The 19,100-nt window shown below is 38.0% G+C and overlaps 1 protein-coding gene across 6 annotated transcripts in view; it reads right to left on the reverse strand.

The window, feature by feature from the left end:
• Ccp110 (centriolar coiled-coil protein 110) overlaps positions 1 to 19,100 on the reverse strand; it is a 35,144-nt gene that overhangs the window by 10,479 nt on the left and 5,565 nt on the right. For 5 of the 6 annotated variants that reach the window (XM_045143239.1, XM_045143243.1, XM_045143237.1 and 2 more), the window contains 6 exons: positions 14,783 to 14,911; positions 5,697 to 7,335; positions 2,924 to 3,051; positions 1,549 to 1,720; positions 863 to 1,002; positions 260 to 376 (listed from right to left, as the gene is read on the reverse strand). In XM_045143239.1, the coding sequence (XP_044999174.1) occupies positions 260 to 376; positions 863 to 1,002; positions 1,549 to 1,720; positions 2,924 to 3,051; positions 5,697 to 7,335; positions 14,783 to 14,911 (2,325 nt within the window). The remainder of the gene's footprint in view (positions 1 to 259; positions 377 to 862; positions 1,003 to 1,548; positions 1,721 to 2,923; positions 3,052 to 5,696; positions 7,336 to 14,782; positions 14,912 to 19,100) is intronic. The other variant, XM_045143242.1, reaches the window with a different exon arrangement.

A 19,100-nucleotide genomic window follows, 5' to 3' on the forward strand; every position in this document is an offset into this window, starting at 1 on the left:
GTCAGAAGACTGACAGAAACACAGAGGGGCTGTAAACATGGTTCAGAGGGGCTGTGTGCATGGCACAGTGGTTAAAGCACTTGCTTGCAAAGCCTGTCAGCCTGGATTCAGTTCCCAAGCTGCCCACTTAAGGTAGGATAGACATTTGTGTACAGTGGCAGGAGCCCATACACACTTACACATATGAACAAGTAAATTTTTAAAAATTCAGAAATGATACTATGATAGAAATGAAAGAGACAAGTTTCAACAGTCTTACTTTTACAGTTTGTTGAAGCTGCTTCAGCTTATCTGTCTGCATGAGTCTACGAGTAAGAAATCCTTTTGCCACCGCTGTTATTTTGTTAAATTTTGCTTGTATTTCTGGACTAAAAACCTAAGAGAAATTAGAAACAAACTTTAAAACACTCAAGCGAGAAATTGCAGAAGACACTAGGAAGTGGAAAAACATCCCTTGTTCCTGGATTGGAAGAATCAATATTGTGAAAATGGCAATCTTACCAAAAGCAATCTACACATTTAATGCAATCCCCATTGAAATTCCAAAGGCATTCTTCATGGAAATAGAAAAACAATCCAAAAATTCATTTGGAACCACAAAAAACATCGAATAACTAAAATAATAACAAAAATGAGAAACAATGTTTTAAGAATTCAAGCACCATATTCAATTATTTTCTTACTCTATTACAACAAACTAATTCTTTATATATTTGCTCTGTGTAGTTTTATTTGTACCAGAAGCAAATCTATTTGACATAGGCAAAAGAAAAAACAAAAAACACCAGTGTTCATTTGTACAGCCTAAGATAATATAGCTTTAAACAAAGATAGATAATAAACATAGATCAAATATGCCCACCTGAGACCATCTAGTTTGGGCCCTTCCAATAGGCCTTGTCACTGAGAGTTTGGTCATGCCACTAGTTTGTGATCCCCAGAGGTAGAATGGTGCTTCACTTGCAGAACCAAAGCTATAGTGTAGGGCAGAATTGGTGAAACCTACAGAAATATATAGCACAGTGTAGTATAGTAATCTACAGTATCATTCTTGATATTAGAATATGCACAACATTCTAGTAAACATTTGTGACACACATGAAGAAAACAACTGCCTCTGAAATGGATCTGTATTCAGAATTTAAAAATGTATGAGCATCAAGCTTATGTAGCAGATGGACCTTTTCATCACAGCCAGCATCTCAGGGTAACTGATGCTGTGAAGATAAACTCTAACCCAGACTGGGAAATTAGAGGTAATTCAAGATCACTTGGGAGATAATAAACTGTTTTCACTTGCAGCATATCACCTGCTCCATGAATGAACACACATTGACCTCATGCTGAATTTCCTATGTTTTGTTAAGGGAGTCTTTTCTTATGAACACCTGGTTGGCAGTCTTTGATCTGCTCTCATTTCATTCATCACCAGTACTAAGCAGCTGGCAAGTACCAGGGGGATGGACATGGAATAATGTGAAGGACAGTACAAATAAAATGGTTTTTATGATAATATTCCTACTGAACACAGACTTTCTCAGTACTTACCAGAGTTATTTGAAGTATGGACTGAGTTCACTTGAGACAGCATTGTCTCTAGCAAGCCAGAGTCACCTCTTGTTCTCCACTCTAACTCAACTGCACTGCTGATGTGCACTTCCGAGACTTCTGCTGCAAGGGCCTTCTTCTCTCTTAATATCTTCTCTTGCTCCTCTATTTCCTGCAGATTAACAGTTTATTATAATATGCTAGATTCTTAATTCCGTCCCTAAATAGAGTCATTCTAGGCTTAGCCTAAACTATATGTAACTAATAACAAATTATTATTTATCTAATTTTTTCCCTTCAAATAAAATTGACAACTTGTTTGATTTTTAGAATTTAGTTTTTACATGTAATATTACTATAATATTAAAACAAATGTCCTTACTACATTCCTCATGAAAAAAATGTGTATTTATAAAATACCTTTAAAAAATGCTAGAATTTTGGGCTGGAGAGATGGGTTAGTATTTAAGGCACCGCCCAGCAAAGGCTAAGGACCCAGGTCCAATTCCCCAGTACCCATGTAAGCTAGATGATGCACAAGGTAGCACATGTGTCTGCAGTTCATTTGCAGTGGCTGAAGGCCCTGGCATGTCCATTCTCTCTATCTGTATTTCTCTCTCTCTCTCTCAAATAAATAAAATATTTTTAAATTTTTTTTGTTTTTTATTTTTATTTTTTTATTTGAGAACAACAGAGAAAGAGGGGTAGAGAGTGGCCTCCAGCCACTGCAAATGAACTCCAGATGCATGTGTGCCCTTGTACATCTGGTTTTGTCTATTTATTTGCAATGAGAGAGGGGAAAGAGATAGGTGCACCAGGACCTCTAGCCACACTGCAAATGAATTAAACATGCATGCACCACTTTGTGCATCTGGTTATGTTGGGGCACTGTAGAATCAAACCTGGGTTGTTAGGCATTGCAGGCAAGTTCCTTAACCACTGAGCTCTCTCTCTAGCCCTAAAAATACTAGAATTTTTATGTTAAGAATTCAATAAAGTAAGCCAGGCATGATGGCACATGCCTTTGATCCCAACACTAGGGAGGCAGAGGTAGGAAGATCACCATGAATTTGAGGCCACCCTGAGATTACAAAGTGAAATCCAGGTCAGTCTGAACTACAGTGAGACCTTACCTTGAAAAAAAAAATTCAATAAAGTATTCTTTTCATAAATTACATAATTACTTATGAGTAAAGATCTCAATATTACACCTCACATTTTGACAAAAATACTGTTCATGTATCAAAATCAATGACCACCTTAGATTAAGAAATAAGGGAAAAGTTACCATACCCTCTATACATGACCCAAATTCATATGTATCCTTGACTAACTGTCACTTACCAGCCTATCCCCCAACATCCTAATTCCTCACCTTCTGCAATCTTTCCTGTTCCCTCTCCTGCTCAGCTATGAGGAGCGATAACTGCTGGGCATGCTGTTCTTCTAGTCTTTTTCGCATTTCTTCAAAAGCTAACATCTTGTTTTTTAGTATCTCACCTTCTGAAAAGAAACATGTCCCCTTAAGTTAAGAAAATTCAATACTAATCTAGTATCTAAAATTTTATGTTATAATTTGAGTTATACTTCTGACCAGAGGGTATTACAGGACCTGACACAATCCAAGCAGATAAAGCCAGTTCACCAATGTGAACCATTCTCACCTGCGACTTCTCTTCTTTGATGCTGCTCAAGAGACAGAACTGTATTATATTACCTTTACACACTCATTTACCAGACCCCATGACCAGCATGGATAGAGCCAAAATTCTGTGTCTTACCAAGTCTCCAGGGTATGGATAGCTTTAAAATGTGGTGCTCAACTAAATCTCACCAACAATTATTCTTCTGGGCTTTGTCCTCCTCCAGATCCCTGCTATTGGTACCTTGTAGCTTTTACTTTGCCTTCATTTTTAAGGTGAATGTTTCTCTGGTAGGAATGTAAACTTTTCTCAGCTTAAGGTTCAAAAAAAGAGTAGATTAGCTGAGTGTGGTAGCACACGCCTCTAATCCCAGCACTTGAGAGGCAATGGTAGGAGGACTGCTTTGAGTTCAAGGAGGTCAGCTTGGGCTAAAGGGAGACCCTACCTTGAAAAACCAAAGAACAAAAACAAAACAAAAAATGAAATTTTAAAATTGAAGATTGGGGTTGGAGAGATGGTGTTGCAGTTAAGGTGCTTGCCTACAAAGCCTAAGGACCAGTGTTCAATTCCCCAGTATCTATGTGAAACCAGCTACATGAGGTGGCACATGCATCTGGAGTTTGTTTGTGGTGGCTAGAGGCCCTGGTATGCCCATTCTCTATTTACCTCTCTATCTGCCTCTCAATCTCAAATAAATAAAATATTTAAAATCCAAGATTATTTTAGTTACAAAAAAACATTTGAAGAGAAATCATGACAAGCAAGCAGGTAGACATAATAAAATGTTGAAGTACTAAGTATTATGCAGATATAGCAAGTAGATACTCACAAACCCATCAGACTTTTCCTCAGTGAGTTTTACTAAAGTATATTATACACTATTGTCCTACTGTTAGAGTCTTCCTATAATTTATTCCTTAAAATATTGTATCTAGCTACAACACTTTGCATTTATTTATGTGCAATTTTATCCTAAATATTTATTTGAAATAGAAAGAGAGGATAGAATGGGCATACCAGGGCCTCCTACCACTGCAAATGAACTCCAAGTACATGTGCCACTTTGTCCATCTGGCTTTATGTGGATACTGAGGAAACAAACCAGGGTCACCATGCTTTGCAAGAAAGCATCTTTAACCACTGAGCCACTCTCCAACCCTATGTGCAATTTTTATATGGCCAAGGAACTGGGAAAGTACTAGAAGTATAGCTTCTCTAGCTCCAATTTAAGAACCCTGTAAGTGAAAATGCACATGGAGTGTGGGTAGCTCTAGTCATACTGCACTGCCTGCTTCACTTGCTTTGACAGCTACTGTCCATCTCCATGACTGACATCATCCTGCTTATTAAAGCACTGTCAGGAGCTGGAGAGCTGCTCAGTGGTTAAGGCACTTGTCTATAAAGCTTAACAACCTGGGTTCAATTCTCCAGTACCCACATAAAACCAGATGTACAAAGTGGCACATGCATCTGGAGTTCATTTGCAGCAGCTGGAGGCCCTGGCATACCCATTCTCTTCTCTCTCTCTCTGTTTGCAAATAAATAAATAAAATTGTTGTTTTTTAGTTTTTGGTTTTTCGAGGTAGGGTCTCACTCTGGCCCAGGCTGACCTGGAATTCACTATGGAGTCTCAGGGTGGCCTCAAACTCATGGCGATCTTCCTACCTCTAACTCCTGATTGCTGGGATTAAAGGCGTGTGCCACCACACACAGCAAAATTGTTTTTTTTAAAGCAACACTGTCAGAACTACCTGGAAGCTGGCTTTTGTTCTTTTCATCTTCATTCAGGCAACCTTCAGCCATGCTAGGTTCTCTACTTGGAGGCTCCAAGTTAGTTCCTCAGGTATCAAATGGAGTTATTAAGGTTTTAGTAATGATAGTTTTAAGCATTCTGCCATAAACATTTTCCCCCTAAGTTCTAGCAACATAATTTACTTGACTTGTGTCTTCCATATCAGGGATGAAGAATTACAAACCATGACAACAAAAGAAATACTGAAGAAAAAAAAAGCATTAGCCAATTAATGTAAAATTGGAGGTAACAGAAACATGCAATCAAATTTGTCAATAAAAACTATTCTTCAAGCATTACTTCAGCCCTAATTTGTGACATTATAATGATTTGATGTTAAAGTACTTACCAAAGGGCCAACTCCATGAAAATCTCATTAAAACTAAAGAGCAAACTGTCAAAAACAATAGAAACTACAACCCAACAGAAGACCTCATAACGTACTAGGCTAAAAGTGTTTCATGCAAGAACTGTTTCCACAAGTCAATTAATTTTACTATACCAAGTGGACTATGAAAGCTTCCTCATTCATTTGTGCAAATCCTTGAAGAAAGCATAACAGCTAATTATGTTTTGTCATAAGATAAATAAAACTAAGTGCCCTTATGAATACCTGATGGCAACTGCACTTTATTTCAGAAAATGTCCATTAAATATATTAAAACAAAAGTGCCACCTTTGTGGGAGTATCAATCACTTCAAACTTTCCTTACCTTTGATGCTACTAGCATCTAGCGTTTTGTTCTTGTTCATGTAGACAGACCCCTTAGGGCATCTTTTTTCTGGCACATGTTGCCTTTCCTGTTCAGCTCTTCCAGTTGTTAGGACATAAGGACAGTTTTCTTTTTGCAAACTATCAATATCTAAATCAAGTCTCCGCTTAACTTTTTCAAAACTGTTATCCACAAACTGTTCATTTACACAGGGCACCGTAGGTGTGTCCATCTGCTGCCTGGTATTCTGGTTTTGCATAAGTAAAGGAGATGGATTTTTTACATCATAAGATTTATTTAGTTCCATTTGTGAATTGCAGATTTTCTCAGACATATTGGTAGACTTGGGTCCACACACGTTTCCAAAGTTTTGACTTGCTATGCACTGAATGGTGGCATATGGCTCATGCAATTTGGGCATCACCGTACAAGTACTATTCATTTTCTGTACTTCTCTCTCGTAAGATGGTAACTGACCTTCCACAATAGATTGCTCTACAGTTACTTTATTTTCTAACTGATCCCCTAAAGATTGACATACCTGTCTTGATTTACCTACAATCAGATCCTCTGTAACTTCAGATACATTTTTGCTAGCATGAATCTTGCTTGAATAAGCTCCCATTAAATCAACTGGTGACTTTGGCACACTTTCAAGTATGTTTGTTTTTTCATCAGTAACTGCAGCAATTATGTCTTCTGCCTGCTCTTTTCCCTTTGGGCTTAACTCACAGGCATTTATTGGGTTATTTATGAGAATATGACATGTTGATGATGGCCTGGAACGCCTTCGATGCATTTTAGGACTCATGCTTGGCTCTGGACTAGGCAATCTGGCATAAGAACCTGTGAGACTTTTGATGACTTTATTTTCAGTAATTAAAGTGGGAATACCTTTAACATCAGACTCAGAATCTGGAATAACAAGATGACTAGTTTGTATAGGTAAGTCTACTTTAGAAAAGCTAGCTGAAACTGATGTATTCATGCTGTTTGCTTGAAAGGAGGCACCTTGGAGGAGAACATTTGACTTATTAAGGCTTGGTTTGTCAGGAATAACTGAGCCACAGTATCTGCCTGTCAACAAAATTTTCTCCCTCACACAGTCACTTACATTGGCAGTGTCATTTTCTTTGTCTGAATGACTCTCATTAACACTCCTCTTTGTGCTACTTCCCAGACTGTGTCTTTCTACATATTCCTTTGACTTTTTCATCAGGTTCTGAAGGCTCATTATGTAGGGGTCTAGGGTGACTTCTGCTGCATGTAATCGATCCTGTTCTTCATTTGTTGAGAGGAGACCATCAGAAATAAGAGTCTCCTGTGAGGTTGCTGAAGAGACCTTTGGAGAAACTTCATTCTCTGCATGACTAATATTTGAACTATCACAGTGCTTTGGAGAATCAAATCCTTCAGAATCTCTAGATAGGTCCATCTCATTAGATTTTTGTTGGTCCTCCTTGTCCAAAGGCAACATATCAGTTATCGTTTCAGGATTTACTAAAATAGAGTGCTCCATGGGGCTTGGCAAGCTGTTTGGAAATGTAGCAGGACCATTTACATCTCTGACTTCTACATGAGAGTAAACTGTTTCAGTCTCCCACTGATCAAAATCACAGGCATTAGGTGCTTTTCTAACCTGAAAAAAGGATATTTACAAATTAGAATATCTTTTTTAAAAACTTTATTTGAAAGAAGAGAGATACAGAGAGAGAGAGAAAGAGATACCAAAAAAATAGGTGTGCAGGGCCTCTTGCCACTGCAAACTCCAGGCACATGTGCCACTTTGTACATCTGGCTCAGGTGTGTACTGGGGAATCAAACCCAGGTCATTAGGTTCTGAGGCAAGCACTTTAACTGCTGAGCCATCTCTCCAGCCCACAAATTAGCATTTCTCCCTTGCATAAAAAGCCTTTGATTTCTGAAATAAAATAAAATCTAAGCCAGGCATGTTGGTACACACCTTTAATCCCAGCATTCAGTAGGCAGAGGTAGGATTATCACTGTGAGTTCAAGGCCAGCCTGGAACTACAGAGTAAAATAAAGGCCAGACTGGGCTGGCTATACCTACCTCACAAAAATAAAAAATCAAATCAAATAAAATAAATAAAGACTAAAATCTCAAGAGCTCTGGGCTGGGAAAATGGCTCAGTCAATACAGTAGAAATGAGTTCATATTCCTATCACCCACACAAAATCTGGGTGAAGTGGCACATGACTGTAATCCCAGCACTAGGAAGATGGAGACAAGAGGATCCATGGAGCTTGCTGGATAGCTTCCTAGTTGAGTCTGTGAGTCCCAGTTTTAGTGCAAGACCCTGTCTCAATAATAAAGTGGAGAGGGGCTGGAGAGATCGCTTAGTGGTTAAGGCACTTGCCTGCACAGCAAAGGACCCAGGTTCAACTTCCCAGGACCCACATAACCCAGATGCACAAGGTGGCACATGTGTCTGGAATGTGTTTGCAGCAGCTGGAGGCCCATTCTCTCTCTCTCTCTTCCTCCCTATCTTTCTCAAATAAATAAGTAAATAAAAATTAAAAAATAAGGTGGAGAGAAATAAAGGTAGACAACCTGAAGTTAACCTCTGGCTTTCACATACAGAAGCACATACATGTGTACCCATATATATCTACAAACACACCTACATGTTGACACATCACCCACACACACATACACATGCAAACAAAGATGATGTTTGAGGGATGGAGAGATGGCTTAGAGGCTAAGGCGCTTGCCTACAAAGCCAAAGGACCCATGTTCAATTTCTCAGGACCCACACAAGCCAGATGCACAAGGTGGCACATACGTCTGTAGTTTGTTTGCAGTGGCTAGAGGCCCTGGCATGCCCATTCTCTCCCGCACCCCACCCTTTTCTCTCTGCCTCTCTCAAATAAATAAAAATAAAAATATTTTTAAAATATTTGAAAACACAAAGGGCAAGGTGGTTGGTTCATGCCTATAATCTCAGCACTCAGGATACTGAGACCGAAGGATTGCTGCAAGTTCAAGACCAGCCTGGGTTACAGTGAAACAATGTCTCAAAAAAAATTTTTTAGAGAGCCAGGCATAGTGGCACACACCTTTAATACCAGCACTAAGGAGGCAGAGGTAGAAGGATTGCCATGAACTCAAGGCTACCCTGAGACTACATAGTGAATTCCAAGTCAGTAGAATGAGACCCTACCTCAAAAACAAAAAAAAAAAAAAAAAAATTAGAGATAGAAATAGCTTATCGTAACCACAGCCCTTGCTGTGAAGTCTAAGGACCCAGGTTCGATTCCCCCGTGCCCACATAAGATAGATGCATAAGTGGTACATGAATCTGGAGTTCATCTGCAGGGGCGTGCCCATTCTCTCTCTTTCAAATAAATATATAAATTTTAAAGATAAATACACAATAAGTTTCAATGATACCCTTTATCACATGGGGATCAAACCACTATAAAAATATTTAAAAATTTATTTTAAAGAGCTAGAGAGATGACGTAGCAGTTAAGGCACTTGCCTGCAGAGCCAAAGGACCTAGGTTTGATTCCCCAGGACCCACATAAGCCAGATGCACACAGTGGCACATGCATCTGGAGTTCATTTATATATTTATACACATATGTATAATATATTATTTATTATATATTATAATATATTATATATTATATGTATATTATATATATATACATATATATATATAAAATCACCTTAGCGATGGCTTAGTGGTTAAGACACTTGCCTATGAAGCCCAAGGATTCATGCTCAACTCTCCAGATATCACATAAGCTAAACATGCAAGGTGATGTAAGCATGCAAGTTCACACATGTACACAAGATGGTGCATGTGTCTGGAGTTCAATTGCAGTGGCTGGAGGCCCTGGCACTCTGATTTTGTCTGTCTTTCTCTCATACAAATAAAAAAAGAAAAAGAAAAAACAAGATTTAATCTGATACAAAACACACAAATGCATATGTATGCAATTTAATCTCAGAACAGAGGCAAGTTCCTTAATTTTCTTCTGATTATATATATTACTATCACCAATCAATCCTCCAAGGACAACTATCATTTAACAATGATAACAGAAGCAAAAATGAACTGGAGAGATAGATGGCTTACAGTTAAGGCACTTGCCAGTGAAGCCTAAGGACTCCCTAGAGCCCATGTGAGCCAGATGCACAAGGTGACACATGTGCACAAGGTGAGACATGCACACAAGGTGGTGCACACATCTTGAGTTTAAGAGCAGTGGCTATAGGCCCTGGTGCACCAATTCTCTTTCTCTCTCTCTTATATTCTCATAAAAAATTTTAAAAGTATATGCAAAAATGCCAAATAAATCTTACATAAATGATTCCCTAGCTAACAAAGTCAAACTTGTTTAAAACATTGAGCAAAAACTAATTCAACAAGACTCTTGCTTCCTGCTTAATCAAGTTTCAGTAAAACTTCATAAAATGAGGTAAAATTTGTAGTAACAAAATGTGGTAGTTTGATTCAGGTATCCCCCATAAACTAAGAAGGTATTCTGAATGCTAGGTTCCCAGCTGATGGAGATTTGGGAATTAACGCCTCCTAGAGGGAGTGTGTTGTTGGAGGCCGGCTTATGGGTGTTTTAGCCAATATCCCCTTGCCAGTGTCTGGCACACTCTTGTGTTGCAATTGTCCACCTAATGTTGGCCAGGGGATGATGTCCACCCTCTACTCATGTCATCATGGAGCTTCCACCTCAAGCCTGTAAGCCAAAATAAACCTCTTTTTCTCCTACAAGCTGTTCTTGGTTGGGTGATTTCTACCAGCAATGTGAACCTGACTACAACGGTAAAGTGGTACCAAGGAGTGGGATTGCTGCTAGACACCTGTGTGGCTTTGGCCTTTTGGAACTGATTTTCAAGAGGAATGGGGAAGGATTTGAAACCTTGGACTAAGAGATGCCTTGCAGTGCTGTAAATACGGCTTGATGGACTGACTATTCTGGTCAGAGTTGAAAAGCCTAAATACAATAAGAACTTTGGACTGTGAGGGTTGGCTTATGAGGGTAAGAAAGAGATTTGCTTGGACTGAGCTAGAAGCAGTTTGAGAGGCTTGCTGTTATGTCTGTGTCCTAAGAAGTTGTGCAGGATTTTATTGCATAAAAATGGACTGTTGTGGGCAGAGGGATATGACACAGAAAAAATAAAATCTTTGGGCCTAAACTGCTACCCATTCACCTGCAAATTGTTTGAGGGATTACAATCATTGAGATTGGGCCAGCTGACCTACACTGGGGCAACAGGAAGAATGTAGACTCTTTTGAAGGAGCCTGAATGGTCAAGGGGTGTCCTGTTCTTCAAAGTCTGCTTTATTCTCCGCCCCCCTGGATTAACAAATTGGCACCCTAACCCTATTGTGGAGTATAAGAAATGCAGGAAAGAGAGGGTCATTGAGTTTACAACATGGTCTTGTGTTTTGGAAATGGCCATGGGCAGTGTGAAACAAGTTTGCTGGATGCCTGCATGGGGACCCCATGAAGCAGTGAGGACCCCATGAAGCAGTGAGGATGAACAGTGGATTGCAGTGGAGACCCAGTGGAGATGACAGGACTACTAGACAGCTGCTAGGAAGAGCTGCCAGCTCCAATGAAGTTTTCCAGTACTGTGAGTAGCCTAGCTGGAGGGGCAGAATTGGAATACCAGAAACTTGTTGCTGGTTAGAATTATCAGACTTGGAGACTTGTCACTGACTAGAGTTGTTGGACTTGAAGCTACAGAGTTTGGTGTTTGCCCTGTTTAAATCATGTATTGCTTGCGTATTTCTTTGCTACACCCAATATACCTTTGCAGTGTGAATGTTTATTCTGTGCCATTATGGGTTTTGGGGGCAATTTTTTGGTATTATGGCTGTTAAAAGACCTTGGATTATAGGGATGTTTAAACATCATTGAGATTGATAAAAAACTATGGGGACTTTTAAAGTTGGACTAAATGCATTGGATTTTACATCATGTATGGATATCAGTTTATGGGGGCCAGGGGCAGAATATGTTGGTTTGATTCAGGTATCCCCTATAAACTTAGAAGGTATTCTGAATGCCAGGTTCCCAGCTGATGAAGATTTGGGAATTAACACCTCCTAAAGGGAGTGTATTGTTGGGGGCCGGCTTATGGGTATTATAGCTAGTCTCCCCTTGCCAGTGTCTGGCACACTCTCCTGTTGCTATTGTCTACCTTATGTTGGCCAGAGGGTGATATCTACCCTCTGCTCATGCCATCATTTTCCCTGCTATCATGGAGCTTTCCCCTCGAGCCTGTAAGCCCAAATAAACCTCTTTTTTCCCACAAGCTGCTCTATAGGCTGGTTGATTCCTACCAGCAATGCAAACCTGACTGCAACAATAAGCCTGATCTATACAGCTTACATTACTTAGAAATAAATATTTTGACTTAAAAAATTAATAAGGTGGGCATGGTGATGCATACCTTTAATTCTAGCAGGAGACTGGAGTAGGAGAATCACTGTGAGTTCAAGGACAGCCTGGGGTTAAAAATGAGTTCCAGGCTAGCCTGAGCTAAAGTGAGACCTGATCTTACATAAATACTGGAGAGGTGCCTCAGGGGTTAAGGGAGCTTGCTTATAAAGCTTGAAAGCCTGGGCTCAAGTCCTCAGTACCCACATAAAGACAGATATACAAAGTGGTGTATGCATCTGAAATTCATTTACATTGGCAGGAGGCCCTGGAGCACCCATGCTCACTTTCTGTTTCTCTCTGTGTGTGTGTCTCTCTCTCAAATAAATGAATAAATACTTTTCAAAAATCCTCATCAAATTCAATTAGATTAACTAATGATGAGTTAAAACATCAACTTATAAATATGTTCTGGAACAAGCAAAGTAGATAAACATTTGACCTATTGTTCCAATTTTAATGCATATGCTCCTGAAGCAGGTACAACATTTGATATATTAGAATAAGAAGAACTGTATACATAAGAGATGTTACATAAAAAATGACATTTTTTATCTAATAATTCAAATTTGGTAAGAATACAAAGTTAACTGGGTTAGTTGCCAAGACTATACAAGCACATATAAAGTTGGCAAAAATCATTACAGAATTATCAAATAAACATAGAAGTCAGAATTCTGAATATTAAACAATTGGGGGTTGTTTTATATTATATCTATTTTTTTTTCTCTCTAGACCATACAGCCCTCCCATTTATTTCACTTTATACACAAGACACAAATGGTCTCCAAATACTACTTAATAAACAAAATACACTTGGTAATAAGCTCAGGTCTAAAATTACCAAAAGCAATGACTATACCCCAAATTCATTAATATGATTCTAGATTTAAGCAAAACAGAATATTTCATTATATAAAATCGTTCACAGTTCATATTTGTGATGTTCAGCAGCCATGTTTTTTAAACTTTTTATTTTTATTTACTTATTTGAGAAAGAGACAGAGAGAATGACAGAAGAAGAGAGAGAATGGGCATGCTAGGCCCTCCAGCCACTGCAAACGAACTCCAAAAACATGTGCCCCCCCCCCCTTGTGCATCTGGCTTAAGTGGGTCCTGGAGAAATGAACCGAGGTCCTTTGGCTTTGCAGGCAAATAGCTTAGCTGCTAAGCCATCTCCCCAGCCCAACAATGTTTTTGTACACCACTAAAATGAGACTTTGGTTAGACAAGCTAAATTTAAAGCACAAACATTACTAGTGCATTATAGATTTTATGGATAAAAGAGATCTATCTGAATTATATAAAATTTCCTCATATGATCAATTAATTATATTTAAGCTTGTACATGCTTTTTTAAACAAAGAATTTGGCCTCAACAATATTTTAATTAGTATAATTAGTAACAATATCTTCTTCAATGGACCTGAATATGGCATTTTTGTTGCAACTATTGGAAAAACCTGGTAAGCCAGAATTCTCCTCATATATTAGTGCTATACATTAAACAATATAGATAGTAATTATAATCTGCAATTTGATCTATTACCCATACTCCACAGACCTCAGAGAAATAAAGGTAGCAGTTAGTGGGAAATAGGCTCATTATACATGTGTCATCTACTATGAATCAGACAACCCCAAGAATATTTAAAAAATAAATAAATAAGCCAAGCGTGGTGGAGCATGCCTTTAATTCCAGCACTCAGGAGGCAGAGGAAGGAGAATCACATGAGTTCAAGGACACCTTGAGAAAACACAGTGAATCCCAGGTCAGCCTATGCTAGACTGAGACCCTAGCTTGAAAAAATAAAAATAAATAAATAAATAAAAACAAATAGCAAATAAGTGTTATGCCTGGCAGAAATTACTTGTTCAATGGAAGTAATTTGTTTTTCTTTTTAGTATAACCTAGAACTTAAAACAAATTGTTTTATACATATCTGAATTAATCTAAGTAAAAATAGTTGCAAAAGGTATGGATGGGCTAGGTATAGTGGCACACACCTTTAATCCTAGCACTAGAAGGCAGAGGTAAGGAGGATCACCATGAGTTTGAGGCCACCCTAAGACTACATAGTGAATTCCAGGTCAGTGTGGTCTACAGTGAGGCCACACCTTGGGGAAAAAAAAAAGGTATGGATGTACTCCACTGATTTCAATTTGAATCTGGGATAATATCTAGACAATTGATTTATTTCATCTAATTATATTCTCCATCCCTTAGAGCAAAATTTCCATCATTACCATCTCTCTACAAAAATATTGGAAGGCAGTAAAATGAGAAGACAGTCTTTAGTAAACAGTCTGGTTAGTTCAGGGGCTAACCACAATGGCCAATCTATCACTTTTGTCATGGAGAATTCAATGTTTTTACTCATAAGACATAAACAATAAGCAATTGTACCCAGTGTATAGCTCCACTGTCTAAGAACTCTATGATTCAAGTACTGGGCAGCACTTACAAATGATTTCTCCTTGAAGTAACTGAAATGGAATATTACAAATTATACTAAAAAATAACAGTAAAACCTATTTAGTAATTTGCTAGTGACCTATATCCAAATCATTAATTCAAATGTTTCTAAGAAATGATCAATGATTACTTCATTATTTCTAAATTATAACATATTAGGGTTTGAATCACAGACCTGAACATTTTCAAGAATCTCCTGAACACGAGTCAGTAAAGCTTTCTTCTTATTAACCTGCTTTCTTGCTTCTACATCGACTGCTTTCTGCTTTTCTTGTTGTATTGCCTTTCTCTTCTCAATATTAAGCTGCAAGACATCACAAACATGCAATGATTTCTCAACAATAAAATTATACAATCAAGACTGAGCATATTGATGCATGCCTTTAATCTCAGCATTTGGGAGGCCAAGGTAGGAGGATCACTGTGAGTTTGAAGCCACCCTGAGACTATAATGAATTCCAGGTCAGCCTGGCCTAGAGTAAGACCCTACCTCAAAAAACAGTAACAACAGGGCTGGGGAAATGGCTTAGCAGTTAAGGCATTTGCCTGCAAAGCCTAGGGACCCCGGTTCGATTCCCCAGGACCCACGTAAGCCAGATACACAAGGGAGCACATGCATCTGGAGTTTGTTTGCAATGGCTAGAGGCCCTGGCGTGCTCATTTCTCTTTTTCTTCATCTGCCTCATCCTTTTCCTCTCTCAAATAAATAAATAAAATAGAAAAAAAAAAATACAATCAGTCCAGCATGGTGGCTCATGCCTTTAATCTCAGTACTCAAGAGGCTGAGGTAGTAGAACTGCTAAGTGTCAGTTCAGCCTAGCTCAAGTGAGACTCTGCCTCAGAAAACAAAAATAGCAAAAAACTTGAAAAAAGAGAGAGAGAGAGTATGTGTGTGTAACCAGAAAGTTTTGAATCAGAACTACTGAAAACTTGTGCAACAGATAAAACTAACCAATAATGAAAGACATATGACCAGTGACCAGCAGTCAGGGTATCACCTGGGATAGGACATGCAAGGTCTTTCTGTGGTGACAAAATTCCTTTGTGTTAGTTATGCAGACATATGCCATGTGCTGAAACGCAAAGAACTTTAACCCTTACAATCTGTGCATGACACTGAACAAAAAATTCATAACTAAAAATAAACTTAAAAAGAAAATTCACTTACTAAATGCTCTAAAATGACAGAGAGAAAATTGGGGCAGTGTTGAAGTTGTTGTTTGATGAACCTCAGTTCTACTATCTCAGTTTACATTCTTCAGTTTGTTCTAATCAATGTATATTTTAACTCTGCTGCCTTAAGAAAATGCCCAAAAATTTACTAATAAAATAGATGCTATACTTACCTACAAAATGAGAATACATTTTTATCTTACTGCATTGTATCCTCCAATAAAAAAACAATGTGGTGCTGGAGAGAGGGCTTTGTGGTTAAGGTATTTGCCTGTGAAGCCAAAGGACCCAGGTTTGATTCCCCTGTACCCACATAAGCCAAATGCACAAGGTGGTGCATGCGTTTGGAGTTTGTTTGCAGTGGCTAGAGGCCCTGGCACACCCATTCTCGCTCTCTCTCATATAAAAAAAAAATATGTTTTTAAATGTAAAACCAAACACACAATGTGCCTAAAACATCAAAGGCTCCCACGTATCATATATTTATATAGTTTTGGTGTTTTGGGGGGGGTTGGTGTTTTTGTTTGTTTGTTTGTTTGGTTGGTTGGTTTTTCAAGGTAGGGTCTCACTGTACCTCAGGCTTACCTAGATTTCACTATGTAGTCTCAAAGTGACCTCAAGCTCTCGGTGATTCTCCTACCTCTGCCTTCCAAGTGCTGGGATTAAAAACGTGCACCACCACCCCTAGTTTTTTATAGTGTATTTAATCTTAGTTATTAAGTCCTAGAAGGTTTATGTTAGACTTTTGTAAATGGAAAACATGTTATAAAAAATTATTCCAAAGTGGAGATGTTCATCTACCAAACAGAACATAAGGCATGGAATAAGTCCACAGACATCAGATTTTGCTTACAAAGGAATAACTGAAAGGAGTCCTAGACTCACAGACTCTACATAATAAGCCTCAGGCATTTTGGTCCATATTGCATCAAGCAATATGTCATTAAATAGCTGATAAAAATGTTGTTCAGTAGCTGGACACCATGATGCATGCCTTTAATCCCAGCACTGAAGAGGCAGAGGTAGGAGGATTGCCATGACTTTGAGACCACCCTGACACTACACAGAGAATTCCAGGTCAGCCTGGGCTACAGTAAGACCCTACCTGAAAAAAAAAAAAAAAGAAGTTGTTTAAGGTCTTATTTTTCTTATTTGTATGGTACCAAGGAACCATGATATAGTAATTTGCTGTTAAAGTGCCAGCCAGCTAGCAAGTGTCATGTTAAACAAATATTAAAGATACATATTACTATGAGAGGAAAACCAACTACTCTGTAGCTTATAGTTTAGTTTAATCTGGTGAATACGGCATCATGTTTAAAGAATTCTTGCTAAAAAAAAATTATCCTGACTCTAATCAAATTTTCAGACTTAAACAATTTACAGAAACTACAGGGACTAGAGAATGAATTAAATGTCACCATGAGGAAACAATCAAACAAATCAAAACTATAAGGCACAAGAAAATTGCTCTTATATCTTTAAAACTTAAATATCATAAAAATTTTGTGGCTGTCCTTTGAAACAAGTCCTCATATTGTATCTTGGTTGTGATGTGGTTTCGAGTTTTTGAGCTTTTGAATCTCAGCCTTTGAGCTCTGGGAATAACAAGTGTGAGCTATCATACCTGGCATTGCTATGTAATATTTTAAATATTTATTTAGTTGTTTGTGTGTCTGTGTGTGTGTGTGTGTGTGTGTGTGTGTGTGTGTGTGTATGTGCAAGTGTGCACCCTCATACCAGGGCTCTTGCTGCTGTGAACAAACACCAGATGTGTATACCACTTTTTGCTTCCAGCTTATTAAGGGTGTCTTGGGAATTGAATCTAGACTGTAAGGCTTTGCAAGCAAGCACCTTTAACTGCTGAGCCATCTTCCCAGTCCCTCATAAAAAATTTTTTTAGAGGTAGAGTGACTACTCTATATTAAAGAAACGAAAATAATAAGCAAATGCTGCTTGTGAACTCTGATTAGATCCACATTAGATAAAATAGCTATAAAAGACATTTTGGTTACAAATAGAGAAAAGTCTGAATATGAGTTGAATATTAGATGTTACTAAAAATGTATAGGTAGGGTATGGTAATGGTGTTAGGACTTTATATAAAATATATTTACTTTTAGAAAATATATACTAAAATATATCCATGAATCTGCAATTTTCAAATGGTCAGGCAATTTATAAAAATAGATGTGTGCATAACATATATCTGTATAGAAAATTATGACCACAATAAACAAGACTGACAACAACAATCTAAACAGTAGGGAAATGGGTGATCATTCTACTACCTTTCAACTTTTCTATGTTTAAAAATTCCATTACAAAAAGATGGCAGAAAATATTGATCTTTCCAGGTATGATGGTGCACACCTTTAATCCCAGCACTCAGGATGCAAGGTAGGTGGCTCGCCATGAGTTTGAGGCCACCCTGAGACTACATAGTGCATTCCAGATCAGCCTAGGCCAGAGTGAGAGGCTACCTTGAAAAACCAAATATATATATCTTTTAATGTTTATACAACAAAAATAAATTTAACTTTGTTCTAATGATATTTTGCTTTAAAACAAAGTCACAAAGATTTAAAAAATAATATCAAAGTGTTTATCATAATAAATGTGTCTTTTCAACAACCCTATAATCCTTCACTCCTACCCAGAGACAGAATATACCATTTTTTAACAATGAAAATGGTTAGCATATATTAAGTATCCAGACAGTATTCTAAGCATTTTATATGTGTTCATCCAACCCTCCGAACAGTATTAAGAGGTAGGCACTATATGTATTCCCATTTAACGGATGAAGAAATGGATCATGCTTACCCAAGTAAGTGAGTAGCGAAACAGTGATCTGAACCTAAGCTCAATCCTCAAGCCTGGACTTATAACCACTACTGAAGATTGCCTCTGAAAGCTTGCTCTGTGCAGTGTTCATGGAGAGCCTTCTGTGCCTGTACTTTCAATCTGTTCTACTCACTGTTAATGGCATGTATAAAATTCTATAAAATAGAACATAGCAACTAGTCCACTCTTTATGAACATTCAAATTGTCTATCAATTGTTTGATATTTTAAACAATGCTGCTAGACCTTGTACATATTTCTTGAGCAAGTCTATAAGATATTCCCCTCAAAAAGAATCAAAGGTTGTGTACAGTTTAAAATTTTGATAAGCACTACCAAACTGCTCACTAAAAAAATAATATAAAATAAACTGGGGCTAGAGAGATGGCTTAGCTGATAAGGTACTTGCTCAGGTTTGATTCCCCAGTACCCATATAAGCCAGATGCACAAAGTGGTATATGCATCTGGAGTTC

The sequence above is a fragment of the Jaculus jaculus genome, chromosome 2 (assembly GCF_020740685.1).
Source record: "Jaculus jaculus isolate mJacJac1 chromosome 2, mJacJac1.mat.Y.cur, whole genome shotgun sequence".
In the NCBI taxonomy this organism is placed as follows: Eukaryota; Metazoa; Chordata; class Mammalia; order Rodentia; family Dipodidae; genus Jaculus; species Jaculus jaculus.